General features: G+C 37.8%; 3 protein-coding genes across 5 annotated transcripts in view; 2 read left to right on the top strand and 1 right to left on the bottom strand.

The window, feature by feature from the left end:
- Window positions 1–6: 6 nt before the first annotated feature.
- On the bottom strand, window positions 7–11060 carry pex6 (peroxisomal biogenesis factor 6). Its single transcript, XM_065259485.2, has 17 exons — window positions 9952–11060; window positions 9706–9872; window positions 9544–9627; window positions 9365–9470; window positions 9143–9282; window positions 7110–7221; window positions 6747–6949; window positions 6467–6653; window positions 6309–6385; window positions 6093–6225; window positions 5091–5296; window positions 3780–3841; window positions 3562–3670; window positions 3166–3282; window positions 2175–2252; window positions 690–829; window positions 7–528 (listed from the first exon to the last, which is right to left on the bottom strand). The coding sequence occupies exons 1-17, from the start codon at window positions 11050–11052 to the stop codon at window positions 392–394; spliced, it is 3159 nt and encodes a 1052-aa protein (XP_065115557.1). The 5' UTR covers window positions 11053–11060; the 3' UTR covers window positions 7–391.
- A 3633-nt stretch (window positions 11061–14693) lies between these two features.
- commd2 (COMM domain containing 2) lies at window positions 14694–17943 on the top strand. Its single transcript, XM_065259484.2, has 5 exons — window positions 14694–14897; window positions 15076–15153; window positions 15252–15334; window positions 16231–16404; window positions 17153–17943. The coding sequence occupies exons 1-5, from the start codon at window positions 14831–14833 to the stop codon at window positions 17348–17350; spliced, it is 600 nt and encodes a 199-aa protein (XP_065115556.1). The 5' UTR covers window positions 14694–14830; the 3' UTR covers window positions 17351–17943.
- A 1482-nt stretch (window positions 17944–19425) lies between these two features.
- wwtr1 (WW domain containing transcription regulator 1) overlaps window positions 19426–23798 on the top strand; it is a 49176-nt gene continuing 44803 nt past the window's right edge. For all 3 annotated transcript variants that reach the window (XR_010529305.1, XM_065259483.1, XM_065259482.1), the window contains exon 1: window positions 19426–20090. Coding sequence is in view for 2 of the 3 variants with exons in the window: in XM_065259483.1 (XP_065115555.1) it covers window positions 19681–20090 (410 nt within the window). In the remaining variant the exon portion in view is untranslated. The remainder of the gene's footprint in view (window positions 20091–23798) is intronic.

The raw sequence follows: 23798 nt of genomic DNA, 5'->3' as shown, positions 1-23798 counted from the left end.
TTGGTCTAAAAGAAAAAGCATCTTAATTTAAGATTTTTTTTATATTTTTACTGAAAACAAGACGAAAATACTACGATTTTTTTTCTTGAAAATCATTTTTTGCAGTGCATGCCAAACAGTATTTAGATGCACTTCACGGGTTTCTGCTTGAAACTCCATAAACTGAAGTCAATAAACGTTTCATTCTCTCATTATTCAACATGACTGAGTTCCATTCAAGCGTTAAATACCCATTACTGAAGATCCTGTGGGACAGTAAGGAAAAGATCTGACATCAATACACATTTGACTGTTTTCGTCTTTCTGTTAAGAAATCAATAAAATGAATGAAAAACGGTTTCTTTAGCCATCACAAAACAACAGACCCAGAGCCCATCTTCTGGTTCTTGTGTTATTTAACACTGAATTTCTGTTGAATGAATTTATATCTATTGAGTTCCTGCTCAGAGACGGACGATTGAAGACCTTCGAGAGCCTGACTGAAGTCCTGAGGACACAACGTCAATGCAGAACTCTCTGAATCAACACCTACACAGAGACGGACAGACAGAGAGATGAAAGAAGAAAGAGATTTAACATGAGGCTTTGACTTTGTATTTAAGCTTCTCATGAGATGAAGCCAATCGATGTGTAGCCCTACTTCAGATGAATTCTGGGTAATCACACTTCTGTCTGAGGTATTTACTGACCTTCGGTGATACGCAAGATCTTTCTCTTGATGGCACACATCATGGCGTCTGAGCAGAGGGCATAAAGATCTGCACCCGTCAGATGAGATGGACAACCCTCCACCACCTCAGATAGAGACACACTTGAATCCACTTTAAACCTGCAACCAGGACAGAGTCACTAACAATAAAACACCAGATCACTGATAAACATATGGTGACCATGGACCACATAACCAGTCGTAAGGGTTAATTTTTTTAAATTGAGATTTATGCATAATCTGATAGATGAATAAATAAGATTTGATCTGATACAAAATCTATTGATGTTTGGTTTGTTAGGTAAGACGATATTTGGCCGAGATAATCTGGAATCTAAGGGGGGCAAAAAAAAAATGGAAATATTTTGAAAATGCCTCTAAAGCTGTCCAAATGAAGTCCTTAGCAACAAATATTACTAATGATAAAAAAAAAAATAATTAACTTTTTTTTATATTTAACATAAAAAATTTACAAAATATCTTCACGGAAAATGATCTTTACTTAAAGGATTAGTCAATTTTCTTAAAAAAAAAAAAAAATTCCAGATAATTTACTCACCACCATGTCATCCAAAATGTTGATCTCTTTCTTTGTTCAGTCGAGAAGAAATTATGTTTTTTGTGGAAAACATTCCAGGATTTTTCTAATTTTAATGGACTTTAATGGACCCCAACACTGAACAGTTTTAATGCAGTTTAAAATTGCAGTTTCAAAGGACTCTAAATGATCCCAAATGAGGCATAAGGGTCTTATCTAGCGAAACGATTGTCATTTTTGCCAAGAATAAAAAAGAAAATGCACTTTTAAACCGCAACTTCTCGCCTTCCTCGCGCCAGCGCGACCTCACGTAATATGTCATCACGTCAAGAGGTCATGGATGACGTATGCGAAACAATGCCCCAGTGTTTACAAGTGTGGAGAAAGAGGACCGTTCTGACGTTGTTGTATGTTGAATGATACTAATTAATGTCTTTGTGTCAGTTTATTGCTTAAAATGGTCCGCAAATGTGCGTTTCATATATGTAACGCGTGACCTTTCTATGTCATTACGCAATTACGTGATGTCACGCTGGCTGACGAGAAGTTGTGGTTTAAAGTGCATATTTTTTATTTTTCTTGCCAAAAATGACAATCGTTTGGCTAGATAAGACCCTTATGCCTCGTTTGGGATCGTTTAGAGTCCTTTAAAACTGCAATTTTAAACTGCATTGTGTTGGGGTCCATTAAAGTCCATTAAAATGAGAAAAATCTTGGAATGTTTTCCTCAAAAAACATAATTACTTCTCGACTGAACAAAGAAAGACATCAACGTTTTGGATGACATGGCAGTGAGTAAATTATCTGGATTTTTTTTAAGAAATTTGACTAATCCTTTAATATGCTAATGATTTTTGGCCATTAAAACAATACGACTTGTTCTGTGGTTCAGGGTCACATATTTCTCTTGATGATAAACAGACATACTTGCGTAAGATCGCTTTGAGAACCTGAAGCTGGGACTCCTTGTCTTTATTAATTCCAACATATACTAATTTATCAAATCTGAAAATGAAAACAATATATATTTTATTGAGACAACATGAAAATGCTCTGTGGGTGTTTATATCATTGCAGGTACATTTGGTGTCATTATTTGTGTGCAATTTTAAAGGGGCCGTGTCACAAGACTTTTTTAAGATGTGAAATAAATCTTTGGTGTCCCCAGAGTACACATGTGAAGTTTTATCTTAAAATACCATATAGATTATTTATTATAACATGTTAAAAATAACACAAAAATGTGCCGATTTGGGTGTGTCCTTTAAAATGCAAATGAGCTGATGAAATTCAAACACTGATCACAATGATGGTGGTTTGTTGTAATTGAAACTCGAATGTGCTGTGAATTATTTTCTCTCTGCACTAAATGGCACTACTGTGGTTGGATAGTGCAGATTAAGGGGCGGTATTATTATAATAAGAGCTCCTTATGACATCATAAGGAGAGCCAAATTTCAATGACCTAATTTTTCACATGCTTGCAAAGAATGGTTTACCAAAACTAAGTTACTGGGTTGATCTTTTTCACATTTTCTAGGTTAATAAAAGCACTGGGAACCCAATTATAGCACACGTGGAAAAAGTCCGATTTTCATGACCCCTTTAATAATTTGGTACTCACTATCAACAAGATATTACAGTCAATAACAATAAAATATATTGTCTTTTATAGTTAAAAATCATGATTTCCTTTTGTCTGAATTAGACAGTGTCAATTCTGCTACCGTCAAACTTTGTTACCAAGGTCGAGGAAACGTCCAATCAGACGAAACACATTTTAAACGGTTGAAAACCCGAGGCAAAGAGCACTGACTTTATTTGACTAAGACTTTATTCAGAAAAGGGTGTGCTGTGTAATTCTCCCTTATACTGTTACCCCGTACAGTTCCTATATAGTATCTAAAGATGAGGTCACCTGCCAGGCCTGAGCAGTGATTGGTCCAGTAGGTCTGGACGATTGGTCGCTCCGATCACAAATACATCTCCAGATGAATTAAGGCCATCGAGTTCTGCTAACAGCTGTGACACGACCCTAATGAGACAAATGATGTCAGGAAAAATGTAACACTCAACACTACTGAGAAATTACACTATTCGGACAATTTTTATACAAATTTTGAGATGTATATATTTATTTATATCACCAGTAGGTGGCGGAATGATACAAATGGTGAAGCTGTTATGTTATCAGTAGAATATTGCATGGCTGGGAAAGGCTCTTAGCCAATCAGATTAGAGAACCAGAAAAAACTGTTGTATAAAAAAAACTACACTTTATGACCAAGAAACGTGTGTGTGTGTGTTTACTAACCGGTCCATGACTCCTCCAGAGTCTCCACTGTGACCTCTGTTAGGAGCCAATGAGTCCAACTCATCAAAGAAAACAATACACGGAGCCGCACATTTGGCCTTATTGAACACTGCGGTGAAATGTGAAAGACACAATGACAAAGAAACACATACAAACATACAGGAATTATTTTAAAACCTAAAAAAAACATAACAAGTGAATGATTTGGTCACTCTTACCCTCTCGAATGTTTTCTTCACTTTGACCAACATACATGTTTATGAGTTCAGGTCCTTTTACACTTAAAAAACACAAACATTTATCGGTCACTATAACTCATCGGATCTTTGTTGATCAAACTCAATTCTCTGACACATCAGATGTTTATGTGTCGGATTTATAGTCGTCAGTCAGTGTTTTTATGTATCTAGTGAGATTTTTTCCACCAACCCCTGAATGTATGTGCGAACATTAAATCATGAAAAATATCCCTATTTTTAAACTAATAGCATCAGCTCTTCATTCTGATTGGCCAACATCAATCAGTTATACACAATAAAGCACAACAATGACCTCTTCACCCATTAATGCTATCACTGCTGATTTGTTTTTTTATTGTTTTGTATGTCTCAATATTCAAACATCTATTCGTCTATCGCAGTTAGCTGCTCTAAAACTTATCAAGGCAGGATTTAAAGGTATAGTTCACCCAAAAATGAAAATAATGTCATTAATGACTCACCCTCATGCCGTTCCAAACTTGTAAGACCTTCATTCATCTTTAGAAACACAGTTTAAGATGTTTTAAATTTAGTAAGAGAGCTTGTTGACCCTTCATTAAAAATCTACGTACGGTATACTGTCCATGTCCAGAAAGGTAATAAAAACATCATCAAAGTAGTCCATGTGACATCAGAGGGTCAGTTAGAATGTGTTGAAGCATCAAAAATACATTTTGGTCCAAAAATAACCAAAATTACGACTTTATTCAGCATTGTCTTCTCTTAAGGTTCTGTTGTGAAGCACATGCGCGAGACTAAAGTCACGTGACTGCAGTGACGCGGCTGACGTGTTATATGGTGCCCCCCAGCAATTTTTATTTGTTTTGTTTTTTTGTGCGCCCGGGCTTCGTTTACAGTCTGAGGGAGACGCACGCAGTAAGTTTGAAAAAAAAACTTTGCAAACATGTCTGAGGATAACACGTCAGCTGCGTCACTGTAGTCACGTGACTTAAGTCTCGCGCATGTGCTTCACAACAGACGGAACAAAGTCATAATTTTTGAACCAAAATGTTTTTCCGATGCTTCAACACTGATGTTATATGGACTACTTTGATGATGTTTTTATTACCTTTCTGGACATGGACAGTATACTGTAGGTAGATTTTCAATGAAGGGTCAACAAGCTCTCGGACTAAATACAAAACATCTTAAAGATGAACGGAGGAGGTCTTACGAGTTTGGAACGACATGTTGGTGAGTCATTATTTTCATTTTGGGGAGGAACTACCCCTTTAACCTCAAATGTGAAACTGAATTGATGTATCAAACCTGAGGAAGGTCATGGAGCATTCGGTGGCTACGGCTTTAGCCAGCAGTGTTTTTCCAGTGCCAGGCGGGCCATAAAGCAGCAGACCCGATCGTCTCAGACCCAGTGAAAGCAGTTCTGGATGATCCAGAGGAAGCTGAATAGTGTCCAGAATCTCCTTCTTAACCTGCTGCAGTCCACCGACATCCTGCCATCTGACTGATGGGATCTGAGAGACAGAGGAGCACAAATACAAACCTTACACAAAAAACAATAACCTTCACAACCCAGTGGGTGGGTTTGCTGCTGCTACACAAAGGTTAAAGGAACACGCACACATTTTGGGAATTTAGCTTATTCACCGTATCCCCCAGAGTTAGATAAGTCCATACATACCTTTCTCATCTCCGTGCTTGCTGTAACTCTGTCTGACGCAGCCCCCGCTAGCTTAGCTTAGCACAAAGACTGGAAGTGAATGGCTCCAGATAGCATACTGCTCCCAATAAGTGACAAAATAACACAAACATTTTCCTATTTATGTGTTGTGATTTGTATAGTCAAACCGTGTACAAATAACAAGGTCATGTGAGACACAGCCATCTTTTAACAGTATACATACTGGGAACTATATTCTCAGAAGGCGAAGCACTGCTACTTGGGCGGAGTGATTTGCTCGCAGCACCTGAGAAGCCCATATGTGTCTCTATGACCTTGTTATTTGTATACGGTGTGACTATACAAATCACAACACATAAATAGGAAAATGTTGGCGTTATTTTGTCACTTATTGGGAGCAGTATGCTAGTTGGAGCCATTCACTTCCAGTCTTTGTGCTAAGCTAAGGTAGCGGGGGCTGCGTCAGACAGAGTTACAGCACGCACGGAGATGAGAAAGGTATGTATGGACTTATCTAACTCTGGGGGATACGGTGAATAAGCTAAATTCCCAAAATGTGGGCGTGTTCCTTTAAGTTAAAGTATAGAGCATTATAAAGCAAGAGATTTAAATAAAGCAGGTGACTGTACTTTTGGAGCTCCTATGGCCTGTGAATGAGCTTCCTGTAGGGCGTCCAGTGCCGTGCTGAAGTCTTCAGACAGAACGCTCACACCTGAAACGCACAGATCCTCTTCCTCCTGTTCACTCGCCCCGTTTGGAAAACTACAACGGAAAACATAACACCAGCCTATGAGTCAAAGCAAAATGACGTTGGGAATCTGACAGGAGATCGGTCCAAGACTTACAATGTCTTCAAAAGTCTTCCGTGAGCGGCTTTACCTGCGCTGGTAAGAAGTGCACAGATATCCCCTAAAACAAAGCCCTTAAGAAATGAGACAATAAGTCAATAGCTGTCTGATATATTCGCATTCAATACACAGATGTGATACATAATCTCTCTCACAGCCGTCTGTTTGGCTATCTTGCTGAGATTTACGTCTTTCCCCAATGGCAGGTCTTCGCTGAGACTGGACAGCATCGTTCTCCTCTGTTCTTCTGTAGGACTCTCTACTGCCACCTGATGTACAAATGCTGTCATTACATCTGAAGAGAGCTCTCGTTTGGTGCTGACTGAGCCCACCACAACCACACTAATGGACAGAAAAGGGAGACACAACATTAACATCCATTTGGGCTTTAAATAATAATGGGTCTGATTTTGTCTATCCAGCAGGCAAGTTTACCTGACAGGGAGAGCTGCTATGAGCTGACAGAGGGTAGAGACGATCCTACAGTCCACCTCAGTGCCGTCCCGCGGCTGACCGAGCAACTGAAGGTTTCTTAGCAACAGAACGCATGGATGATGGAGCTCCGCCCTCTCAAAGACAGACTTCATCTTAACCTCACACGCAGCTGCAGTGTCTCCGCAGACAGTGACAGTGTCCACCTGCACAAATGAGCACACAGGTCATTTTAAAATCTAAAACTGTGTTCATTTAATACGACTGTAAATGCAACATTAAGACTTTAAAGCTTTATTTTAACTCATTCCCCGCCAGCATTTTTCACAAGGTTTCACAAAATGCCTTCCAGGAACATTTTCTTACCTGGATCAGATGTAGATGTAGCCTCCTGGTAGCCGCTCTAAGTGCTGTCGATTTACCGCTGCCATTCGGACCCGTCAGAATCACAGAACAGCCTCGCTTTAATGTTACGGAGCTGTAACACACCAAAAAAATGTCTTTATCAACTTAAAACTAAAACACCTCCTACACTTCATACCGTATTTTCCGGACTATAAGTCGCACTTTTTTCATAGTCTGGCGGGTACTGTAAATAATAGTCAGGTGCGACGTATATGTCAAAATTAATTTATATGAACCAAGAGAAACCATTACCGTTTACAGCCACGAGAGTCCGCTCTATGCTCCTCCTGTATTTATGTAATTCAATGAATTCAGTGATGCGGAATGACTTCGGGACCTTTTTGGACTTTTTTCCCAAGGTGTGTTTTGTATGCTATTATGTATTGTGTAAATAACTATCTGTTCTGTGCTATTGTTTAGTTGAATAACTTGCCTTTCCAGATTAAATGTCTGTACTTCGGCTTGGATTTTGTAAAAATAATTTTCTAAATAAAAGCGGCGTATAGTCCAGTGCAACTTATATACGTTTTTCCTCTTCAAAACGCATTTTAACTGATGCGACTTATTCTCCTGAGCGACTTACACTCACCTAAAGGATTATTAGGAACACCTGTTCAATTTCTCATTAATGCAATTGTCTAATCAACTAATCACATGGCAGTTGCTTCAATGCATTTAGGGGTGTGGTCCTGGTCAAGACAATTTCCTGAACTCCAAATTGAATGTCAGAATGGGAAAGAAAGGTGATTTAAGCAATTTTATGCGTGGCATGGTTGTTGGTGCCAGTAGGGCCGGTCTGATGTTTCACAATGTGTTCAGTTACAGGGATTTTCACGCACAACCATTTCTAGGGTTTACAAAGAAAGGTGTGAAAAGGAAAAAACATCCAGTATGCAGCAGTCCTGTGAGCGAAAATGCCTTGTTGATGCTAGAGGTCAGAGATGAATGGGCCGACTGATTCAAGTTGATAGAAGAGCAACTTTGACTGAAATAACCACTCGTTACAACCGAGGTATGCAGCAAAGCATTTGTGAAGCCACAACACACACAACCTTGAGGCGGATGGACTACAACAGCAGAAGACCCCACCGGGTACCACTCATCTCCACTACAAATAGGAAAAAGAGACTACAATTTACACGAGCTCACCAAAATTTGACATTTGAAGACTGGAAAAATGTTGCCTGGTCTGATGAGTCTCGATTTCTGTGAGACATTCAGATGGTAGAGTCAGAATTTGGCGTAAACAGAATGAGAACATGGATCCATCATGCCTTGTTACCACTGTGCAGGCTACTGGTGGTGGTGTAATGGTGTGGGGGATGTTTTCTTGTCACACTTTAGTGCCAATAGGGCATCATTTAAATGCCACGGCCTACCTGAGCATTGTTTCTGACCATGTCCATCCCTTTATGACCACCATTTACCCTTCCTCTGATGGCTACTTCCAGCAGGATAATGCAACATGACACAAAGCTCAAATCATCTTTAAATTAGTTTCTTGAACATGACAATGAGTTCACTGTACTAAAATGGCCCCCACAGTCACCAGATCTCAACCCAATAGAGCATCTTTGGGATGTGGTGGAACGGGAGTTTCGTGCCCTGGATGTACATCCCACAAATCTCCATCAACTGCAAGATGCTATCCTATCAATATGGGCCAATATTTCTAAAGAATGCTTTCAGCACATTGCTGAATCAATGCCATGTAGAATTAAGGCTGTTCTGAAGGTGAAAGGCGGTCAAACACAGTATTAGTATGGTGTTCCTAATAATCCTTTAGGTGAGTGTATAGTCCGGAAAACACAATAATACCATGATTACAAATATGATATTTTAAACATTTTAAACTTTTTTATACACAATAAACAGCAATAAGAGCTATGACATGAAACAGTCAGGTACTAAAAGTTACACCTAATAAAATATTGATGTAAAAGTTTGTTCTTGATATTCTTATAATACATTAAATTTATCTGGACGATCCAGACCTGTCACTGAAGTAGGGTTGAATGATGGTCACCAGTTTCTCTACAGTACCGGACAGACCCGGAGGACAGAGACTTGTCCAGTAAGACACACCGTCTTTCTGTAACACTGAGCAGGGGGAGTGACTGTGGGCGGGGCTTTCCTGTGGACATCCAATCACAGATTAAAGATTCAAATTGGAGATGTACAAAATTGATACAGCAGTAAATGTTGACATTCCTCACCATGTACAGTGTGGTGTGATCCGAATCAGCCAGATATGAAGAAAGCTCATCGCCCTCTTCAGAAAAACCACACGCACGCTTTACTTTGAAATACAGCACAGGCCACCTACAAAAACATTATTTATGAATGTTTTTGTGGTCAAAACACTTCGTAGTCTATTGAAGATTAAAAAACGAACCTGAAAATTCCTTCAGTGCTGTTCTCTATAAGATCAGGATGCCCTTGTGATGGGATTGCCAGTAAATGACCCTGTTGAACGAGTCTGAAAAAAACACAACATACTGAGAAACAGCAGGTAAACACAAATAAAATGTGTGTGATATGAGTAAACCGTATAAACCTGGCTCTACTGAAGTGTTTATAGAGGATACTGTCAAAAGGACCATGACAGTTGTAATCCGGGGATATAACAGCTTCAATGTGCAGCTCCTTAGCAAACGGCGGGGATGCAAATCGACATGCGCTTGCGGAAATCTGTGACGCTGCATGTGATACTTTATTCCACCGCTATATAAAGTAACAAAAATTAACAAATTAACTCGTAGACCTCAATAAATATCATTATGTAGTGATAGTCCGGCATCACCTTTATTTTAATGGTAATATTTCCAACTGGTACTGGCATCCCACCAGATAAGTTAAACCATTGAACAGGTGATATAAAACCCACATCCAGCTCCTGGTGTCTAACTGCTTCAAATGCCTGGATTGTAACCAGATGAACCTTGTCTCGTCTCTTGCAGGATTGTTTAATTTTCTCTGATGGGATGGACGCAATCACCCATTCTCCATTAAACACACCTAGTTTCAACAACAAGCTCTTGTTCACAAAAATAACGCTGTCAACATCCACCGCATCTCTTTGATCGAGACCGGACAGGATTCCTCCGGGTTTATAAAGACTTGAGACATCAAGCACCCGGACATCCAGTCGAGCCTCGAGAGCCTGCAGGACTGTATTGAAGTCTGAGCCGGCCATGGTTTTACAGTTCAGCAAGCAGCTGCTGGAGCTCAAACTGTTGACATACTGAGCAAAATCAGAGACGAACAGCGAGGATGCTGCTGACAGTCTGCTGGTGCTGATGCTGCTGAGATCCGTACAGTCTGACAGCAGCAGACACGTGTCAACTGTAATCCTGCCCTGACTGACAGGTGAACACTCCAGCACAAGCACATCTGACTGATACTGTGCTGCTTCGGCACCCAATGACGGATGATATGGCAGAAGTAACACATCACCCTGTCTCGCCAGTAGTGTTTGCTCACGACAGGTGCTGGTGAGAAACAATAAAGCATTGCTGAACTGCTCAGATGAAGACCATCTGAAGCTCTGCTGGGTCCTAGCGCCTAACACGACCCTGCTCAGCGGCAGTAGACTCTGCGGACGAGCACACCCCTCGGAATGGTCCTTCACATTGTAATGCGTGAGGAAACATCTGCTCACGTGCACGGTCAAACACGAGTGACTGTTGACACTCGTCTCTTCAGCCTCGCTCACGTGCGCGTTTACTATAAAACCTCGTTTCGGTGATGACTGATGGTCCAACGGTGAAATACACAAAGCGTGTGCGAGTCCGTCGCGACCTGGAAACTTCTGAGTGAATTGTGATTTGTTGACGAGGACGTGCAGCGGGTGGATGTGTGAAGGAAATTCATCCAAACACTGGAGTTTCATGCGCGCCGCCATGTTGAAGAAGCGCGCGCATGCGCAGTACAGAGACCACTAAAAGCCTAAACAGATCAAACGGAGGGCAGATTTTAATGTGTCGTACATCAATGGTTCTCTAAAAAAATCAAAATATAAAAAAATTCTTAAATTAAAATGTATTTTCTTGATGAGGAAAATTAACTAGGAAAATAAGTCTAGTTTTTCGACAAATAATATTAAACTTAAGCGAATTTGTGCTTAAAACAAGCAAAAAACATTTTTCTTGAATTAAGTGTTTGAATTAAGCAAACTAATATTTTTAGCACTAATTTACTTAAAGTTTACTACTGATGAAATATGCTTACATTATTTTCCAGACTTTTAATTTTACATCATTAGACCGAGTCAAGTCTCGTATCATAAACCCCACACTATATACTGTTTCAAAGCTCCTAATAATACTTTGTAACCCAACCGTGGCTTTAAACATAACAGTTTAATATTAATTTCTAGACAATAATAAGGGCAATAATGCAGGGCTTATTACGTATTTAGACATATTTAATTTTTTTGAAATAGGGTTTCAAAAATTGCAAAATAACTTGTATAATGACAGAGTTCATAAATCTTCAGTGTAAAGATTTTCGAGTAAAAATTTGTAGGCTGTTGTAGCCATAGATATGTATATAAAGGCTAGATGGCTCGTCCGCGCTGATGGCCAATTGAGTGGAACGTCCGCATTTTGGCGGCCATCTTAGGACAGGGCGCTCGCTCACTCGTAGCATTGAGTTTTAATGATGCAGGTACTTTTAAATGACCATAACTTGCTTAATTTTTTACCGATTTTCAAACGGATTGGTTTGTTATAAACGTCAAAGATGTACCTATGACACTGAATACGTATACCAAAAATAAATAAAAAATTCATGAAACATGTTAAAGCATCCAGAATTATAGCCACGTTAATAACGTTTGTAAAAAACCAAACCGTTTGTAAATCCGTCAAGAATTCAGCAAGTTACGAGCATTTTAGTTGGCGTATGTCACTCACCTTCCGTCCACAGCAGCAGGGAGCAGCACTATGGCAGCACTGACCTAAGATGGCCGCCAAGTGACGACACAGCTGACTCCGCCTTGAGCCATCTAGCCTTTATATACATATCTATGGTTGTAGCTAGCAGATGTCACCACTGGATGGCAAACGCGTACTTTATCAGAAAATCCCACACTTGTCTTCACTGAAATAAATAAAGGCTGGATACATTGTATAATATAATCATATTTTGGAAGAGAAGCATGTAATGATGTACTTAATAATGTTTTTGATGTAATTTTATCATAGAAATGCCTATGAATGCCATAGGTTTTCAGATTTGTGTGACTCTGTACATAGCAGCTCATGGACACCTGAAGCTGAAATTCCATTCATATTGCATATAGGGCTAATGACCATCTAGATTCTCTAAAGTGTCCTGCTTGATAGCTCTTGGTTTTAAAACTGGTAGCAATGTGTTGCAGATCTGGCCTGTTGTAATCCCTCTGGCTGAAATTGCTGCAGTTCACAACTAAACATAGACATTGTGTTAGTCATAAACTTTATGCACTCTTAACTTCCTGGTTGATCCTTACCAATGAGCATTTACTTTCAGATCAAACAGGGCACAACATTAACAACATTCATTTGAAACCATAATATCTGACACAATGCAGGTTGATGGAGTTCCCATGAAGAAGAAATCCTTAAGTCCTAAAGCCATAGCAGTGAGAGGATGTGTAGAGGTCAAAGGATCATCCTGTGGTTTTACTTTGACATCATCCTTTGTGTGTCCTTCCTGTGTCTCTCATCACCCCGCTGCCACACCTTCCCAAAATGCATTAGTAAAACTGCCACAGCTGCATCCTTCTCAGACTCACAAGAGTTAAAGTGTGAATAAAACTTCAGCCGGAGTAGAACATGTAGGAGGAAAACCTCGAAGGAAATCCTGCCAGTTGAAAATAGTCATGGGAGTATAGAGACCCCACTGCCATGATTATTTCCGGACACCATGCAGTCACAAACACTTATCTATTTCATTTAAAGGGAATTAAATACTGGATAGCTCAAAAACTGTAAACTGCCATCTGGTAAAAGTTTAACAGATGATGCCATTTACAGCTTGGCCAAATAGGTTATTTATTATAATAACCTGTAATTAATTAGCCCCAAGTTCCCCCAAAAAATCTTTTTTTATTTTCTCACCTTTATGTTGTTTCAGTTTTCTGTGCAGTGTTAAAGGAGAAACTGATTAAATTCTGTTATCTAATTCACATAAATTTAAACTGGCAGGTCAAGAACCATTTCCCATTAGTTACATATGGTATTATTTTCACACATGTATGGCAAAAAAAAAATATATATTAAATATATATGCTGAATACATTTTGTAGAATGTTATGCTCAATTGAATATATTTTTGAATTTGTAAATTTATTTAGTTTTAACCTTCAGATATATATTTCAAAATTTATTTGAAGGGCAAGCAAATACATTTCTAATTTTACATCCCATATGGCAGTGGTTCTCAAAGTGGGGTCAGGGGCCCCCAGGGGGGCCGCGAGATGGTGCCAGGGGGCCCCAGTTTCATTACATTTTTAGAAAATACATTAATTTATCATGAATTCTGTGAAATTAAACCTACAAAAAATAAGGCAGCACTACTTTGTATAATTTAATGTTTTGTTTAATTAAAATGTGAAGTTTTAGAACTGTTTTTTTGTCATAAATTTTCTTTGGGGGGGGGGGGGGGCATGAAGGAATGCACTGTACACAAAGGGGGCCGCACGCTGAAAAAGTTTGAGAACCGCTGCCATATGGCAAAAATAATTTTTTTGCCTAAATATAATTTAAATATATGCTAAATAAGTTATTTTATAAAGTATATTCTTAAAGTTGAAACTATTTAATTTTAACCTTTTTAAAATTGTTATGTTTACAGGTTCGTATAAAGTTTTCTTCCATTGCAACACTGTATATATTGAATATATTGAATATATTTCCTTGAATTCAAATATATGAAGGGCTAAATATATTTAAAATTTACTTTTAAAATATATTTCAAAATTACCAAAAAATTTCTAAAAAATATATTGGTGAAAAACATATTTTGTAAGCATATTCCAAAATATATTTCAGCAAATATATTTTTTTGCCATTTTTTTATATTTTTTTGGCCATTTTTATATATTTTTGCCATATGTGAAACACAATAAATAGACAATTTCCAATTTCATTGGATTTCTATACACAAATAAAAATATCAAAATATTATATATTATGAATTGTAATATACACTTAAAATACATTTAAATAAGACCTCAATATAATCAGTGTAGTACGGAGATTAATAAATGAATGAATGAATGAATATAAATAAATAAATAAACTACGGAATGGAACTAGTTTATAAAAAATCAGTTTTAAATTTTAATAATGGGTCATCTGACTGGTTACATTATTTTATTAATTTAAAATCTTATTTTAACATGTCCATTTATGCCAACTTAACCACCCATATGTTATTAAGTTAGATTAAAAATGACTGTTGTACAGATGAATCAGTACAGAGTGTGTTATAACCTGTTTTTTACAGTCTATGATTATGACGCGAGTAAAGCGGAACTATCAAACATGAGAGTTTGTTTCTGTCGGACATTAATGACGCACACCTCTCACGTCTGATCACATGACTGTAAAGCAAGCAAACCTTTACATGATTTTATTTGATTCGCTCTGCTTTATGTTTGATTGTAGCGCATTGACTTTAAATTAACATATAAGATGTTGTTAGTTTTATCAGACGAACAGAAGCAGCATTTGTGTTTTTTATCGGAAGCGGATAATGCTGGTAAGTGACAGCTGTCAATCACATCATCATTATTATTTACAGATGTTTCTGTTTCATGTACAACACGTGCACGTGTGTGTGAGTTATCGGTGCATTATTAATATGTGCTGCAGTGTGTGTGACAGTAGTAGCATACATATACTGTTTAATAAATGATGTGAAATTGAATGTTTGTCAGTTGTTGGTGAGTTTGGCAGAATTGCTCTGGAGTTTCTGAAAAAGGGCTCAAACCCCAAAATATATGAAGGAGCTGCACGTGAGTAACAGTGTATGATGTGTTAGAAGCAAGCTGATGTTTGTAGATATGTATAGATGTGTTATGATGATGTTAAATGTGTTTGAATGATGTTGCAGGTAAGCTGAATGTATCATCAGATACTGTACAGCATGCTGTGGAGGGATTGATGTATCTCCTCACCGAGAGCTCAAAACTGATGGTGTGTACAGTGATGAGATTTAAATCCCTTCAGGTTTAAGATAATTTTTGCAGTCCCAGTTTTAGCTAATTTGATAAAAGTATAGTGATACCAAAGTACCACAGAGTTATTTGTAAAAGTTTTATTGAAGGTATAGAGTAATCATTGACAGTGCAGGGTTAACAAAGTAACTGAACCGTTTAATTTATCAAGAAATCTTAGCTCATTGTATTAGTAATCTATTCAGAAAATAATATTACAGTTCTGTTGAAAGGTCTAGCTAATGTTTTCTTAAAACTGTACCATTGATTAACAGCCTCAGAGTTTCTATAGCGCTTGACTTAAAAAGTTTATAAGTTATCGTTTAAAATCTATTTTTTAAAGTGAGAAAAAGATTTTAAAGAGAGAAGATTTTAACTTCAGGTACCTGGGGCCAGTTGTTCAAAAAGTTTAATCTGGATCAAAAAGATTACTTTTATTACATTTTAAATCTAATTTTTTTGTTTGTTATTGACTGCTGTATATTAGAGATTTATATGGACTTTTTTTCTTTCTTAATTGGCTTAAAACTTTAAATGGTAGCCCAATGTTATACTTTTTAATACTTTATCATTATAAGGATTAAACTAATTAAGTTAAAAAAATGTAAATAAAAATGATACATTTATAAATATTACATGACAGAAATGTTTTATTGTATACTAATGGTAGGTTTATAAGTTTTGACGTTTTGTACATTTTTGTTCCTGAAAATCCACCCCTCTGATGGGATCTGAATAATCCTACTTTTTAAGACTAAACAAATCCCAATCTTACTTTTGAACAACTGGCACCTGATTTTAGCACAATATATCTAACCAACAAAGTTTTGTGTTTGCTTATCAAATCTTCTTTAATGTTTAAATGTGTGTCTATAGATATCTGAGGTGGATTTTCAGGACTCTGTGATGGTGTTAGGATTCAGTGAAGAGCTCAATAAACTTCTCCTTCAGCTCTATGTGGAGAACAGGAAAGAGATTCGACAGATCCTCTGTAATCTCAGCCCAAATCTCCCACATTATCACAATCTGGAGTGGCGGCTGGATGTTCAGGTAAAAACAACAGATTCATTAAAGTAACTAAAGTGGCATAAAACAAGAATCTATGAATACTGCATTCTAGTAGCACAGGTATTGAGTAGTGAACTGTTGACACTACATGGCACATTTGAATCTTATTGCACATCATATAATAAATGGTTATTGCACAATAGACCGTAATGTACTGAATAGGTATTTAACACAATATTTCAAGTTGCACAGTGTGTTATTGCACATCATATTGATAAGTTATCGCATGATATACAGTAATGTACTGCATGATTTTACACAATAAAGGAATTGTAAATGCAATGGGATGTAAACAGATACTGAGTGACGTAAACCGACACTGAGTGATGTAGAATGTAAACTGGGTCGTATGTCATATATACTAAATAACCTTGCAAAAATTGCAGACTTGGCCACTTGAGAGTGCGTGTACGCGTCATGAAGTAATTGCGCAAGACTGTCCCATGTCTTAAAGGGAAACTAAATAATAAAAAAAAATGCTCATTTTCCAGCTCCCCTAGAGTTAAACATTTGATTTTTACAGTTTTGGAATCCATTCAGCTGATCTCCGGGTCTGGCGGTACCACTTTTAGCATAGCTTAGCATAATCCATTGAATCGGATTAGACCATTAGCATCGCGCAAAAAAAATAACCAAAGAGTTTCGATATTTTTCCTATTTAGAACTTGACTCTTCTGTAGTTACATCGTAAAAAAAGACCAGTTTTATTTCTGCATGTTTGTGTGTGCAGTTGGCCAGCAGGGCTCTTCGGCATCAGGTGAAGCCCACAGTGACCCTAAAGCTTCATCTGGAGGAGGGTGGGATGCGTCGGGCACAGGTGCTGCAGACGGATCCGGCCACGCTACACCATCTGATTCAGGAGATGGAGCGAGCGCTCACTGAGCTCAAGAGCAACCACTGCCGTCGCATCCTCCGCAACATCAAATAATAAGATCCCCATCACAGAGATCAGCGCTGAAAAACACTGAGAAAATAAAACTGGTGTTTACACACTCACACAACTTTTTTCTTTTTTTGATGTGACATTTGATTTTATGGCATCTACTGTCATGTTTAGCTGTACAGATCTCTGTGATGTCAAAATGATACTGTTGCAATAATGGATGATTTGGGCTTGTTTTGTGTGAAGAATGTTGTTTTATTTGTGCCTTTGTTTGTATTCAGTACATGTGTGTGTGTACATGTGTGTTCTATGCTTATGGACCAATTTATCATCATATTAATCATTTTGTCATTACTTTGTGTAGTTTACCATTGAGATATTTCACATTGTACAGTGTGTTACAATGGGCTAGTATGAGCATAAGTACAAAATTCGCCAAAATCTTTCATATTAAAGAGGCTGGAGATATGTTGATATGTTCAGTGTGAGAATATAACCATGATATTCATGAAACTGCATTAACACTTAAGCTCATGAAATGTACTTTGTGCTTTTTGTTGTTTTTCACTTCATGTAAAATTATCAATATTTTTCAAACTTCATTTATGCTTTTATAAATAAATGCATTAACTTGTGTACAGTAAATTGTATTCTTTTTAAGTATATTTTTGGTAACACATTTATTCATTAGGCTAGTAATGCGGCGCCGCAAGAATCGACAGCCGAATGACGTCAAAGTTCCGCGAGAGCGATTTAAAAGCAAACTCCGCATGATTTCGCGAATCGCTCTCGCGGTACTTTGACGTCATCCAACTGTCGATTCTTGCGGCGTCGCAATGAAGTCGAACAAGCCAACTAGCACTTCAATCCAAAGCCACTTCCAGACGAGTTATTGTTTAACATTTTGTTTTAATTGTTGATAAGTGATGGGTTTTTGTAACGTTGGGTCAGATGTCAGACACAGCCTGACCTCATCTCTCTCATTAACATATTCAGCCGATACGTACGTATAAATGTCACCTCACCTCAGAAAACATTAAATAACTATGAATTAGTTTATGATTGATGTTTGTGCTTTTGAAGCTTTAACTTCAAACTTTCTATGAGTTATCAGTATGAATGATTTACTGCACTTCACACTTTCTCCTCCCAACATGAACAAATACCTAACTACTGCCAAAAATATCAAATAGATATTTTGTGTCTAATTATTTATGGCAACTAACCATGCATTAAACCTCTTCATCGGTTTCACATTGGAGTCCATCACTCTGCCAGGGTTTATTTTGCATTAACAAACATTTATATTTACATTATATTACATGTTTTCTTTGATTTGTAATTTAAATCGATTATTTTGAATAAGTGTGTGTATTAGTTTAAATAAATACGGAAAAAATAAAAAGTGTTCGTTTAATTGTTTAGTGTGCAATTTAAATAACACTAATGTTATAACATGTGTAGCCTATACATTACTTCAGCTGGAGACAAGATTCTGACACTTCTTAGCTGTGAAATGCCATTGGGTCGCCGTGATTTCACAAAGTAAGATCTGATCCTGGATCAACGTTTAGTCAAACAAACCCCCCCAAAAATTTTTAAATAAAAAATAGTGTGAAATAATAGTTTGGAAAGAAGTTTTAAAAGTCCCTATCCCAATTCGAAACCCACATCTAACATACACCCTAATACTTCAATCTGATTGGTTAATGAAAATCACATCCTAAATCACGTTCACCAATGCCATTGAATGATCCCCAAATTATTAAAACACATCATCCTTTAATAAAGTAATATATAACTCTTTGACGCTCGAGCAAGGAATGCAAAGGCTGGTCTCTTTGAATATTCATGAGAAGAACTTGGAGCTAAAAGAAGGAAGAGGCTGGAATCATTAGATATTCATAAGCTGACGCAGGAGCTGAAGGGAGGGAAAGCTGGAGTCATTGGATATTCATGAGATGACACAGGAGCTGAAGGAAGGGAAAGGCTGGAGTCATTGGATATTCATGAGATGACGCAGGAACGGAAGGGAAAGGCTGGAGTCATTGGATATTCATGAGATGACGGAGGCGCTGGAGAGAGAGAGAGAAAGAGAGAGAGAGAGAGAGAGAAAGGGAGAGAGTTTACAAACTTTCCGTCGGGACAGAAACTCAGTGAGGGCACGCGCACGGGAAAAATCTCCGAAAACTTTCTTCTACGGGCCAGTATGACATCGACTTTTTCTCGTTTATGACAACTTTTTAAAGACTTTTAAAAACTTTTCTGTGAACCGAAACAACTTTTACCAAAGTAAGAAACCACGGGCCCGACGTGAGAAGTTTTTCCAGCAGTTTTCAGGACTTTGCTCGACGGTTGTCGTTATATTTGTGGAAATGAGCGGTAACCCTGTGCAGCCGTTACCGGGCCAGCAGGTGATTCATGTGGCTAAAGACCCAGACACGGACCTCGAGGCGCTGTTTAACTCCGTCATGAACCCGCAGCCGAGCTCGTGGAGAAACAAACATCTGCCCGAATCGTTCTTCAGAGAGCCCGACTCCGGCGCGCACTCGCGCCAGTCTAGCACGGACTCGAGCGGGCACCCGCCGCGGCTCCACGCACAGCATGTCCGCTCGCACTCGTCGCCCGCGTCGCTGCAGCTGTCCTCGGGCGCGTTGAGCACCCCGACGCCCGCGCGTCATCACGGGCACATCCGTCACCAGTCGTTTGATGTGTTGGAGGATCAGCCGTTACCGGCCGGCTGGGAGATGGCGTACACGGCCACGGGACAAAAATATTTCCTCAAGTAAGAGAGTTTCACCTCATCTCACTCTTAAATTACAAGCACTATTTTTTTGTTTTATAGGCGTTTTAATTTCTAAACTAAGTTATTTCGTCACTTATTCATTATATAATTGACTTTATTATTGACTTAAATTTAATTTAAAATAATCTACATAGTTTCAAGCTGCCAAACTATATTGTGGTCACCAAACTGGTTCTTGATTCGGATCAGTGCACGTTCACACTGATAGTGACAGTTCAGGTTTCATGAACAGATTCATAAAAGTTTGAATCGGAAGAAACACAGACAGCTGTGTTGTGTGTGTGTGTGTGTGTGTGTGTGTGTGTGTGTGTGTGTGTGTGTGTGTGTGTGTTAGAAACACACCTGTAGTCATCTGACACCCTGATAAGGGTGTGTTTAACATATCTCCAGTCAATGTGTCTCAATGTAAATGTGAGTGTGTTTTGACTTCAGGAATGAGATGACTGTTCCTCTGTGGCCCCGGGGACTCAGCTCTTATCTCATTCCGAAGGCTTGATCAGTCTCAGTGGGATATCGGCTGAAATGTTGCTTACTGACATTAACTCAGTCCCACCCGCCGAGATCACAGCTCTCTTTGAATGCGTTCACACGAGAAAAGATTGAGATTAAGGGGTTGTTTATACAACATTGATTTCAGCCATAAACTGTACATTTTTATGTGGTTTGGCTGTTCGTTTACACGATGGGGTCCTGAAAATGTGGGCGTTTAAAGGCGGGTACCAAAGTGCAAGTTTTTATAACAACTGTGAATCTGTGATATCGGTGAGATCATGCTCATGTGTTCATGCGTACGACCAAACCAATTGGTGGCCTACAGGACTGTGTTTGTGCAGCGAAGATACTGAGTTTATTAACGCTTCTCCAACAAAGTTTACACAATTTTCCATGGTCACTTGTAGTAATAAATCTACCTCATCATCTGTCTAAACAAAACTGCTACGTTCACCGTCTTCATTTTTTGTATTTATCGCTCTGTAGATGAATGTGTATGTGCGCAGCCATGTAGTGTTTCTTTACAAGGTGACATCGCCATCTACTGGCCTGGCACACATAATACAGCGGATGTAGTTGGCTTTGCAGATCCCACAGATCTTTTTGACATCATCTTCATAAAAGGGAATACTTTTTTGTTTTTCACTACATTGCTGTCGTGTAACATCCTTAAATAATACTGTCTTAATTTTGGTTTTTGAGACTAGCGACCAACATCAATCTCAGCAACAATGATACAGTCATCCATACAACAGATATGAACTGGTTTACTCTTGCATTCAGATTTTACATTGGTGTTGAGCCAACAAACTTATCAATCCATTGTTAACATGATATTCATTTGAAGAGTTTGGTTCCAAAACGCAAAAATGTGTAAAAATGTGTTTTCTATTCCAAGAAAGTGACGAGATGAAAACCATTCAATTAGATTTTCAAAGATTTATTATAAAAACTGATTATTTTTTATAAAATTCTATAAATCTATTGAATCAATTATATAAATGTACATTCATCTTTGCCATGTTATATTCATTTAGTTACCTAGTGGTCTACACTGATTAAAAAAATAAACTTTAATGGCATTAATACATTTTTTCTGTCTCTGAGCGCCTCTCGCGTAAATTATTCGATTTTGATGGCTTACGTTTCTTCCCAGCCACAGAAACCACCACAGGTTTATCAATGCCATCAAAAGTATTATTTTGTTTTTGTTTGTTTGTTTGTTGATCATGAAGTACAAAGTAGATGAGGGAAAACTAGGATTTTGTGTGTATTCAACACGTCATTATTATTGTTTACAATGCGTGGAATGGTGCGCTGTGATTTGTTTACCAGATTTATTGCATTCTGCAGAGAAGGAGGACTGGCGTTTATCGTGTTTTGGGGAAAAAAAGGGAGAAAAGATGACAGAATAGCACTCTGGATATCGAATTTTGCATAAAATTAAGAATTTACTTTTTAATACTGACCAGATACAATACTATTTTTGGTGGTAACTATTTTTTTAAATGTCATTTATCGTGATTTGGAACCAAACTCTTAATTTTTAAAGTTACAAAAATGCCCTTAAAACAAATACTGAAATGTATTTTTATTGAATTGAAAACTAAAAATGAGTAAATGTGGAAAAATATTAATATTAATAACATGAAATACTCATATTATTTTTATTATTATTTATGGTGACTTCTCACTGTCAAAGCCATTCAATTAATACATAACATATAATCAAAATCATCTTATTTGCAAAACAGACTTATATGTTTATAAGCATCTGTTTAGTATTTTTAAATGTTTTTCCTGAGCTGATAGTTACCTCACTTGACTTCAGTAAATTTATTCAGATGATTTGATGTCAACATTTGCTGTGGATCAAAAAAAGTCAATCAAAGTTGTCCTAAGACAAGAACGGGTATTGTTTAAAATTTTTAGACCACTATTATGAAAGGTTTTGATACATTTTTAAATGTTGACTATAATTCGAGTGATTTGAAGTGAACTATACTAAACAAAGGCAGACTCTGTCTTAAGTTTATCTCATTGGATGCTGGGGTTTCAGTCTGACCGCAGGAAGTCTTCAGTCTTTTACGTGGAAACTCTTGTAATGAGAAAACGTGCCGTATCTTGCAGACCTTCAGCCTTTAACAAGAACATCAGACACAGAGTTTCACATACCCTACAGTTAACCAGTTATGAGCTGTCCTTAATGTTCACCTGTACTCCTTAAGGCTTAACATCTCGCATATCTGTGCCTTTATTTCTCTTGTGCATGTTAAAGCTCAGGACGTGGGTATTGTCCTCAGTAATTTGGTTTGTATTTTCAAGTTTGACCTATCACAGCTGTTGTTAGGGTTCATGTATCCCTCCTTCAGCGTCACACAGACTCCTCTTTCTGCTCTCTCAATAACTTAAAACACAAGACAGAAAGATTAAACATGAGTTAAATTGACGGAAACAAAGCAGCACATTTTTTAATACTTGGAAAATGTTGTATTTTTGCCTTAAATGTAAAGTGTGTTGTTGCACCAAACAGAGTTGTTTGGTTTATGGGACCTGACTGAGTTGTGTTGAATCTACTTGAAAACAGTGATTTATTTACTGTGTTGTACTATGCTGTACCATACTACACACCACACTATTATACTGGAGAGATTTTTGGCAACTAGGCCGATATAATTTCCAGACATAAATGCACAAATCCAGATGTTAATGAAGTATTGAGTAATAATAAGTCATTATAATTCACTTCTCTCTGTGTTTATTTACCACTAAACAAGTGCCTATAGGAAATAAAGGGGGGCGGGGCTTATCATAAGAGGGCAGTTCTGCACTATAAAGAAACTCCTTTTATTTCTAATAATCTCTTTGTCAGTTTGAAGTGTCTAGTCGACTATTCCCTACCACATATTACTGTTGACTTAAATAGAAAGAATAAGAAATGTATAATGGTTAACCAGAGGAAGTGAACAAAGACTTTCAGTCAATACTTTGGTTTATATTTTATAGACGGATACCAAACAGCTTTGATCCAAACAAACCAGGCAAAAGAATGAAAGTGTTTATTCTTTGTTTCTCATGCAAAGGTGCTCTGTCGTTATAACGTCTTTTGATTTCCACCATGTGCTTTGATTCTGGCTTTGTCTTTTTTGGATTAAGTTGAAGATAAGCTTTGAACAGTTTAGGTTTTATAGCTGC

The sequence above is a fragment of the Paramisgurnus dabryanus genome, chromosome 24, assembly GCF_030506205.2.
Source record: "Paramisgurnus dabryanus chromosome 24, PD_genome_1.1, whole genome shotgun sequence".
NCBI lineage: Eukaryota > Metazoa > Chordata > Actinopteri > Cypriniformes > Cobitidae > Paramisgurnus > Paramisgurnus dabryanus.
Note: the sequence above shows the minus strand (reverse complement) of the source record. Positions and strands in the feature narration are given on the sequence as shown.